General features: G+C 51.8%; 1 protein-coding gene across 1 annotated transcript; it reads left to right on the forward strand.

The window, feature by feature from the left end:
* The first annotated feature begins 250 nt into the window (after window positions 1–250).
* Window positions 251–9,619, forward strand: SLC45A3 (solute carrier family 45 member 3). The gene is made up of 4 exons (XM_077839488.1): window positions 251–422; window positions 1,090–1,917; window positions 4,071–4,336; window positions 9,182–9,619. Exons 1-4 carry the CDS (start codon window positions 251–253, stop codon window positions 9,617–9,619), a joined length of 1,704 nt encoding a protein of 567 aa, XP_077695614.1.
* The last annotated feature ends 365 nt before the right edge of the window (window positions 9,620–9,984 follow it).

The raw sequence follows: 9,984 nt of genomic DNA on the forward strand, positions 1-9,984 counted from the left end.
AGCTGGGGGAGAGACCTGGAATATGAAGCCTGTCTACCGGTGCCTGGACTCTGCATTGTAGTGACTGCATCTTGCAACCTAAGGAGGAAGAAGGGACAAGATGTTCACTGCTGATAAAAATGGCAGCCACTGTGTCTCCATTGGACTGTGAAAGGAGACTTTGGACCTTGGTGTCTGTCCGTCTGGGAGCCCCAGGAAGGCTGCTGTCTGGTTGACACAGCCCTCTAATATTAAGTGGAGTGAGGGCAGCATGGCTCAGAAAGCGTGGGTCAGCATGCTCTTCCACAACCGCAAAGCCCAGCTCCTGCTGGTCAACTCCCTGACCTTCGGCCTGGAGGTCTGCCTGGCTGCTGGGATCACCTACGTGCCACCGCTCTTGCTGGAAGTGGGTGTGGAGGAGAAGTTCATGACCATGGTTTTGGGTAGGTGGCTTCTTCCTTTCTTCAACTGAGATGCTCACCCCTTCGGTGGGTTCAGAGGGCAGTGGGGAATCGGGGCATGAAGATTTGTATCCCCACGCTCTGATCAGTTGAGACAACTCTGTTCCAGGGAGAATGTGCAGCCTATTGGCTTAGAGCGAGGGACTGGGAGCCAGGGCTCCTGGGTTCTTTTCCTGGCTTCTGCCACTGAATTGCCTGTGTGGCTTTGGTATGTCTTTGCCTCAATTTCCCCTTCTCTAAGACAGGGATACTTCCCTGAGGGGTTGAGGGCTTAGTGTCGATCAAGTGCTCTGTCACGCATGGTGGAGGGCTGTTCTACTGTGCGCTTACCAAGTTGCCTAGAAGCCTTAAAGTTCAAAGTGGTGAGGGGGCAGGTGATGGTGGGGTCTGGTTTCTTGGGCTGAGCTAAGGCCAAGGTTTTCACAAGTGACTATGGATGTCCTACTTGAGACCGCTTAAAGGGGCCTGATTGTTGGAGGGCGGGTGCTCAGCACTTGGACAGACAGGCCCCCTTAAGGTGTCTCAGATGGGCACCCGCAATCACTTGTCGCTTGTGAAAGTCTTGGCCCTAGCTCTTATTGCTGGGCACAGGGATCGGCTGCAGCACTTGGACACTGCCCCTAAAGCCACGTCTCTGTCTCCATTCCAGGGATCGGGCCTGTCCTGGGCCTTGTCTTTGTACCGCTGATTGGCTCCGCCAGCGACCACTGGCGCAGCAGCTACGGCCGGCGGCGGCCCTTCATCTGGGTCTTGTGCCTGGGAGTCATGCTGAGCCTCTTCATCATCCCCCATGCCGGTCGCCTGGCAGGCTTCTTCGCCCTCAGTGCCCACCCCCTGGAGATTGCTTTCCTCATCCTGGGCATTGGCTTGCTGGACTTCTGCGGCCAGGTCTGCTTCACTCCCCTAGAGGCCTTGCTCTCGGACCTCTTCCAGGAGCCTGACAACTGCCGGCAGGCTTTCTCCATGTACGCCTTCATGATCAGCCTGGGTGGCTGCATCGGCTATCTGCTTCCGGCCATCGACTGGGCTAGTAGCTTCCTGGCCCCTTACCTGGGGGGGCAGGAGAAGTGTCTCTTCAGCCTCCTCACCATCATCTTCCTGGGCTGCGTCCTGGCCACCCTCTTTGTGACAGAGGAAGCAGTGGGGCAGGTGGATGCTCTGGCAGGCCCTGCACTGAAGGACTCTTCCCCCAAGCCCTCGTCCCCCAGCGGTTGCTCTTGCCGGGTTTCCAAAAGCCTCTTGCGAGCCAGGCATGTGGTCCAGGCCTTGAGGGACCTCTGCACATTGATCCCACGGCTGCGTGGCCTCTGCTGCCGCATCCCCAAGGTGATCCGGCGGCTCTTCGTGGCCGAGCTGTGCAGCTGGATGGCCCTCATGACTTTCATGCTGTTCTACACTGACTTTGTTGGCGAAGGGCTGTACCAGGGTGTTCCCAGGGCCGAACCGGGAACAGAAGCCAGACGTCACTATGATGAAGGTAATGAATGAGCCAAGTGCCTTCAAGGCTGCAGAGGCAGAATTTGCTTCCATACGCAGGGGAGTAGAAACGCTGAGATGGGATCAAAGATGGGCTCTACCTTTAGGGTTCAGCTCTCCCTGCTCCTGGGTCTGAGCTCAGGTGCGTATCCCGAGCCTCTGCTGGTTCCAACAACATCCACACAGCTATTTTTAGCACACTAGCATGAGTTCTGCCAGCACAAACCTGTCTAGCCAGGCTGGGAGGCACTCTCCCAGTTGCAGTATAAACGTGTCTGAATTGGGTATCCTCTCTAGCTGAGATATGGGCAGGGAGGTAGGTGTATTTATATCTATGTCTGCCAGCACTTGGTGCTCTGCTTCGGCCACATGTGACTTCGCTGCATAGGCTGGGGTGAGAATCTGCCAGGACCAGAACCGCTTGTCTGAATCTACCAGGTTTTTAATGATTATTTTTGGTATTTCATCCCAAAACCTGACAGGTGGGTAAATGGAACTCTTCTCCATTTTACAGATGGGGAAAACTGAGGCATGGGTATGTGATCAGCAGAACCAAAAGTCAACTTCTCTCTGCACGGTGTTGCAAACCCCAAACCCACCCCTAGTTTTTACCGGTGTCCAGCACCTGACAACAGTGTGAAGAACTGAGTTAGTTTCCTTGACATAAAATCTCATGCTCCAAGGGATGTAAGCTGATCATCTTGGGGGGTGGAGGGGCAGGAAGGAATTCTCTTCCTCCCACTCGTCAGACAACATTACACAGTTGCTTGGCTACATTACAGGGTGACTTTCCTCTTCCTCTGAAACATAAAATATGGGCCTAGAGCCTGATTCAGTGGAGCCGCAGGTCTGGTGCCTGAATTCTTAAGAGATACTGTAGTCCAGCAGCTAGCACACTCAGCCGGCAGTTTGCAGCTTTACCACTGATCCACTGTCACCTCAGATAAGTCACCTCACCAGTCTGTGCCTCAGTTTCCCCCATCTGTACAATGGAGCTCATGATGCCTGCCTACCTCTTGTAAATCACTTAGCGATTGGTGGTGCAAAGCCCTGGGAGTGTTAAGTAGCGGTGAGATGAGCCAAGCTGCAATAATGATGTTCAGACCCCTGTCTCCTGGCTGACTCACTCATTCCAGCACTGCTCTCTTCCTGGGTTCTCTTCATGTGCATGCTCTCTGGAAGTGTTGGAGCCCTCTGGCTCAGCTTCACAGCCTCTTGTTTTCTGGTCCTCTCAGATCTAAGCACAAAGGCCATCGTCCTCTTTGTCCTGTGTGCATTAGTTGTATACTTTGGCCTCTATATACCTTGGCCTCTAGATTTCCTTATTGCTGCCTTGTACATTTCCTCCTTTGTTAGGCTGTAATCATTCATATTAATGTCTCTGTTAGCTCAAGAATCAGCTTAATTGGTGTTTAACAGTTCTGCTGTGGTAGCCCCAGAGGCTTCCACCAGGTCAGGGCCATTGTGCTAGGCACTGTACAAACATCCTGTTGGCGACAGTCCCTGCCCCAAAGAGTTAATGGTCTAATTATCTATAGTCCGACCTGCCTCTCCGAAGGGGAAGGGCAGGATGGCTGCCAGATGCTTCAGAGCAGCTTGTGGATATCTCACTCTATGCCAGACTCTAGAGTGTCTCACCAGCTTAAAACCATTCTTTGTTCCCTTTTGTTTTGTTGCTGATTTGGTGTCAGATAGCACTTCCTGGTTAGCAAGCAGGCAAGAGATGGACTCTGGGAGAAAGTCAGGGGAAGGTGGGGGAGTGACTTTCTAAGGCACAGCTGCCCAACCCCCCCTTTGTGCCTCTGCAAATGTTCCCCTCGGTTCTTCCCCTATGCGTGGGTGGTGTTCTCACCAGCACTGTCTGGGGGTCCTTTGTGCGTAATCTTGGCAGAGAATCAAAGGAGTGAATGGACTGTGGAGACTGGCAGGGTGGGGAATCTCGCATGGTTGCTGCCCATCCTGTACCTGTGCTCCGAGCAAGGATGGGACTCTAGTCTCCAGAGCTTGTGTTGAAATGTGCTGACCTCTATGGAGTAGTGCAGAAAGACCCTGCTTGGATCCTACAGAGTCCCCATAGTTGCTTGGCTTTTGGAAAGCGGAGCAGGGGGAGCCTGCCCACCACCCCTTCCCCACCGGTGTGTCTGTTGTTTTCAGGCGTCCGCGTGGGCAGCCTGGGCCTGTTCCTCCAATGCGTCATCTCCATCTTCTTCTCGACAATCATGGACCGGCTGGTGAAGCAGTTTGGGACCCGGGCGGTCTACCTGGCCAGCGTGGCATTCTTCCCCCTGGTTCCCTTCGTCATATGCTTCTCCCAGAGCATCCTCGTCGTTACCGTCTCGGCTGCCCTGACGGGCTTCACCTTCTCTGCGCTCCAGATCCTGCCGTACACCCTGGCATCGCTGTACCACCATGACAAGCAGGTGGGGGCCACTTCTGGGGGGAAAGGGGGATGATGCACAACGTGATCACAACATGGGGTTGCAGCTCAGCTTGGCCTGTGGCTGGAAAGAAAAACACACACACACACACACACACACACACAAAGGGTGTCACATGTGCCTCGCAACACAAATGGGGCCTCTCACCTGAACCCTCTTGATCTTGGGAATCTGAATAAAAACACAATCTGGCTCTAACCCAGCGCTGGTTTTGGGCGGGGGGGATCCAATTCCCTAGCCCCTCCCTGCTTGCCACAGCCAGCACATGGATGTTCATATTGCGTTGAATGAGGAGTGTGTATTTCTAAAGGCAGCGCCTCATCTCCTCCGCATTCTGAATGCTTGGCTGGAAATCAGTCCAGGGTCCCAAGAGGCTTCTGCGCGTCTTGCACCCAATCACCTTTGCAGCATCACCAACCCCAGCTCAAAAATCACAAGTCAGGTCCCCAAAACCCCCATGAGACAGTAAGTAATAAATTACAAATGGTGGGTTCTCTGTTTTCATTCTGGTTGTTGAGCCTTTAGGGTTCACGCTTTCAAGCTTTTGTCCGTAACCACCAGGGTGTTGAAATGAAAACTGAGAGCTGGGGCTTGAAGAAAAACATCCAATGTTGAGACATGATAAAATCACAATACTTGGCCATGCAGCTGTTGTTCCGCAGCGCTGGGAGCCTCTCTCACACTGTAAACGCACCAGTGATTTGTGGCATGACAGCATCTTTCGGCCCCATTGCAGGCACCTTGCTGTGTTGTTAAAGAACTAGGAGCTTTTACTGCAGGCATCCCGGGGCTTGCCTAGAACTAACACTTCCAGGCAGCCCGTCCCAGTGTGCACTAGGATGCCTGTCAAACTAGGGATGCATTTGGAGGGCCTGTTCCACTTTGGTTTTTTCCAAAGTCCTGGCCTTGGGATCTACTCCAGCCAGCAAAAAATTAAACCCACCAGGGCATTTTCCTGTCAAGCAGAAATGTATCCATCTTCTTGGATCCACTTCCTTTTTGTTTTTCTTTTTTACTGGTTTAATTCTTTTTCTTTGTTGCCTTTTGTCGTTCCTTTTTTCCTGCTTTCTGTTTTCCTCTCTTTTTCTTCCTCTCCTCCTGAAGTGAGTCAATGAAAGGGTGCCGCATAACAGCTGCCCCTCCAGCGTTGTGTGGAACATTAGTGCAAGCCAGCAAGACTAACCCCATCTGACGCTGCTCACATGGACTGTGTAAGTTGGTCTCTTTTCGTGCATGCTCTCGATTCTACCTGTACTAGTGAGACCAAAGAGGCCTTGTCTAGAGTAGGATAAAAGATGTTCTAATTAATGCATTTGAATGTCTATCATAGACGAAGCACAATGCATTTAACACACGCTTAGCTAGTTGAGTTAAAACCTAGGATTTCTTCAACTCAACTAACTTGAGTTGCAACAGGGCTCCAGCTGTCAGCCCTGTGTGGGGCAATGGGGCTCTGGCTGTCAATGCCCCACAATGCTCACTTAAGTCAGTGCAAGTGCTCCTGGTGAGGATGGAGGGTAGTGTGGATATGAAGAGCTGATTTAATTACTGCAGTGGCTGTAGGTTGACCTAACTTAAGTCAACGTAGTTTTTTGGTGTAGCTATGCCCTTAGTTTTTAAGTCTACACGAGGCTTTGTGTTCATGTGTGTGTTAGAACATGTACCCCTTTAAAATTCTGGTCTAGACCAAGTCAGAAAGAGCAAGAAATTGTGGCACATGCCTTCAGGGTATCCAAGTAGGCTTCGTGGACCATCCTGCATCTAGTATGAGGCATCTAGAGCTCTGAGGAGTTTGCTGGAGTTTGGCACTCACAGTTTATAACCAACTTCTCTTCTGTGCTGGGTTTTGCACCATTTAATTTCTGGATCCCTCTAACCTTGGTGTGGTAGGTGTAAACTGAGAGTTTCGTGAAGCTCTAGCCATTGCATGTGGGATTCAGGTGGCTTGACTTAGATTCATAAGACCAGTGAAGTGACCAACTTTATTACAAAACACTGTCTTAGGAAGATTCGTGGCTAGTCAGAGTCCATGTAAAGCTGTTTGACTCTCAACAAAAGGTTCTTGGGGACCAAAAGTCTCATCTGGCTTCAGTTCTTTGCTTGGATCTGAAATGGGTGCATTGCAGAGCTGTGGCCGTGGCTTCAGGGAACGTTAATGGAAAATAGCTAGCGATACTATACCACAGCAGAGTCTGTGTGTGTCAGGGGAGGTACTAGATGCTGCCGATTGCTGTGGTGTGGCTTGGACACAGAATGCAGCAGAGATGCCTGCACACCCTGGAGTAAGCTTGTGTAATTCTCCAGTGGCCCCCCGTTTCCCTTGTGAGTGAAAAGCTGATATCGTTGGTCCTTTGGACAGTGCAGCTTCTACCCTTGCACTCCTGGTATAAAATTCTCTTCTCTCAACCAGGCAGTCTTCTTTCTCCTGGCTGGTTTTATCCCATCACATGGAGAACGGATTAATATGTCCTTGGCTCGCCACAGTTCATGGGATGTGTCTAAGCACAGATGTCTCGAAATTTCAAGGCATGAGTTTTGCAGCAGTTTCTCTTGCTGCACATAAACATTGATTATTTGTATTACAGTAGCCCACAGAGGTGCCAGCTGAGATCAGGGCCCCAAGGTGCTAGGTGCTGTACATACATTCAAAAAGGGACAGTCCCTGCCTCAAAGAGCCTACAGTCTAAATAGACAGGCAGACAAAGGGTGAGAGGAAAGGCAGGATTATTCTCCTCATTCTACAGATAGAGACGTGAGGCACAGAGAGACTAAATGGCTTGCCCAGGATCATCTGGGGTGTCTGTGGCAGGGCTGGGAACAGAGTCCCAGTGCAGGACCTTAACTTAGCTGGGTGTCAATGTAAAATTCTAGGTAGCAGTGGAAGGAACTTGGCCAGAAGAGGCTGCTTGGGTTACCCAGAGGAATGATGCCTTTGCAGTGATACTCCCTGCCTCATTCTCACTAAGAGCTTAACTAACCAGCTGTGGAATTTCCCTAGCACTGGGGCCTTGGCAGATTGTCCTGAGAGGCCGCTCTGCTGCCCAGTTGCATAGGGAACCTGTGCAGCCTTAGGTTGTACGGAGCGATGTCACAGTTCACACTGGATAGTGTCACAGAAGTGATCTAAGGCCTGGTCTGCCCTACAGAGCAAGGCTGATGTCCGGCAGCTTACATGGACCTAACTCTGTCAGCATACACACTACAGTGCTACTATTGCCCGTGTGCATCACCCACGACACCAACCTAAGAACTCCACTTCCACAAGAGGTGTAGTGCTTAGGTCAATGTAGTGAAGGTGACACAGTGTCCGTGTAGATACGATGTTACTTACATTGCCCTGTGCAGGGCTGACAGCTACCTCCCCCCCTGCCCCAGCACTGTCAGCCTGAGCTGTTAGCTGGGTGTCCGGCTCACAGCTGGACTCCCCCCTCCCTGCCCCCAGGGTTGACAGCTGGAGCATGGCAGGTGCTCAATTTCACAGCAGGGACCCTACTAGCAGTGAAATTGACATTCTTGACAGTTTCACGGCTGCTAGGATTTCACATTTTGTTTCCGGCTCTGGCAGTCAGCCCTGGGCGGGGGGACTCCATTTCAGTCGGCACAACCGCTCCTGGTAAGGACCTGTAGAAGGAGGGCAGTGTGGACACCAACAGCCGATCAAATTGCTGCCGTGGCTGTAGGTTGACGTGACTTAAGTCGGCCTAATTTCGTAGTGTAGACAAGACCTATGATGGAAAGTTAATTCAGACTAAGGTAGAGTGTGAATTTGGAGTACAATAGCTAGTCCTGAATAACTGCATGTATAGACAAGCCGTAAGGGCCATTGCTTGACCATTTGAGCACTTCAGTTATGCAGCTACTCACCTCTTATTTGCAGCAATACACCTTTGAACGCACAATTGCCTGTTTGCCTGCCTGTGCTCCGGTCTTGAGATTATAACTTTGACACTCTGCTTTTGAAAAACAATAGTGCCAAATCCACAGTCCAACACGTGCCCTTCAGTCCATGTGGGCGGTGCCCATGCTTCCAAAGCAAGTATTGGCTGTGAGCAGCTCACGTGTCCTGCAGCAGGAGGGCACTGAGTCCCTTAGATCAGCTGCACAAACTGCACCCACCCCAGATGATTCCTGTAGCCCTGGGCGATGGTATCATTCCCGCATTGGACCAAGTTCATCCCTGGCCTGGCTGCAGTGGCATGAGGGTGGGGAGGGCTTTGGCCCATTCTCCCTAGGTAAGGGAGCACTTTCTATTTAGAGGGATTCTCCTCTCACACTAGTATGTGCTGGGAGTTGGGCCATTGAAGTTCATGGAGCTGTGTTTGGAGCGAGAGGAGAATTGGGTTTGCACCACCCGCTTCTCTGAGAGTCCAGCGATCAGACGACTCTCAAGGCTCGGAGAGAAACTGCCCCAAATGGCAGAGCCTTGTTTGGCTTTGGGTTGAGACGCTCCCTGGTGTTGGTGATGCTTGAAGCGAACACACAAAGGTACCACTTGGAGCCAAGTTACCGCAGCAGGTCAGTGTCACCTTGAATCTGAAGCCTAACAAAGAAGTTCCTGCCAATCTTACCTGCTGCTGGAAACCATCAGACTTGCCCCAGACTTGCTGCAAATGTCTCCAGCCTTTAGCCAAACCTGACCTGAGGATTTTCACAGGACTGGAACAATTTGAAGCCAGGGGAAGTTTTGCCAGGCCAAGGGGTGTATCGCTCCAGCTCTGCCCTGGTCTAGCTAATGGCACCACTCTCCTGGTCCGCTCTCTGGCTCTTTAGGGCTTCACCACCCCCTGCAGTTTCTCACTTTCCCTCTCTCTTTATTTTGTCTCTCAGGTATTTTTGCATAAGTACAAAAGCAAAGAAGAGGAAGATGAGGCTCAGCTGGATAAGAAATCAGGCTTCCCCAAAGGCCCCCTCTCCAGCCAGAAGCTGACCTACCAGAATGGCCATTCTGGGGGCCTCTTCTCCTCTCCTCCAGCTGCCAGCTCGGCCATGTGCGTCGGCTCCCCCTGCGAGGTCTCGCTCATGATGAGGGTGGGAGACTCTGACCCTGCAGCACCCGGTCGAGGGATCTGCCTGGACCTGGCCATTTTAGACAGCGCTTTCCTCCTTTCTCAGGTGGTCCCATCCCTTGTCATGGGGTCGATCGTCCAGTTTACACAGTCGGTGACTGCCTACATGGCGTTCGCCACCGGCCTCGGGTTGGTGGCTATTTACTTTGCAACCAAAGTCGTCTTTGATAAAAGCGACATGGCCAAGTATTCGGTGTAAAACGGGGTACGTGTGCACGTGGCACACAGCCAACTTGTTTGTACACGTGCATTGACACTATATAATAGGGCAGGCTGCACGTTGTGCACCCCTCCTTTCTGTCTCTCATGCTGTTTCTGTGGGGCACGTGGCTGGGGAGAGGTTGTTGGGCTCAGCGCGGGTGTATTAGGAAGGGCACCATGCTGTTCTATCTCCCACCATCAGAGTTTGCCCCGTGGTGCCTTTGTCTGAGAGCGGTGTTGCACAGAGGGCATCAATGAGGTGAAAGGAGAAGAGTTTCCCTTCAATCACAGGGTTAAATTTCTGTACAATTCCCCCGAGGGAGGGAGGCAGTTGCATCCCGGAGGGAGAGTGCTCCTCCTCTC

The sequence above is a fragment of the Eretmochelys imbricata genome, chromosome 21 (genome assembly GCF_965152235.1).
Source record: "Eretmochelys imbricata isolate rEreImb1 chromosome 21, rEreImb1.hap1, whole genome shotgun sequence".
In the NCBI taxonomy this organism is placed as follows: domain Eukaryota; kingdom Metazoa; phylum Chordata; order Testudines; family Cheloniidae; genus Eretmochelys; species Eretmochelys imbricata.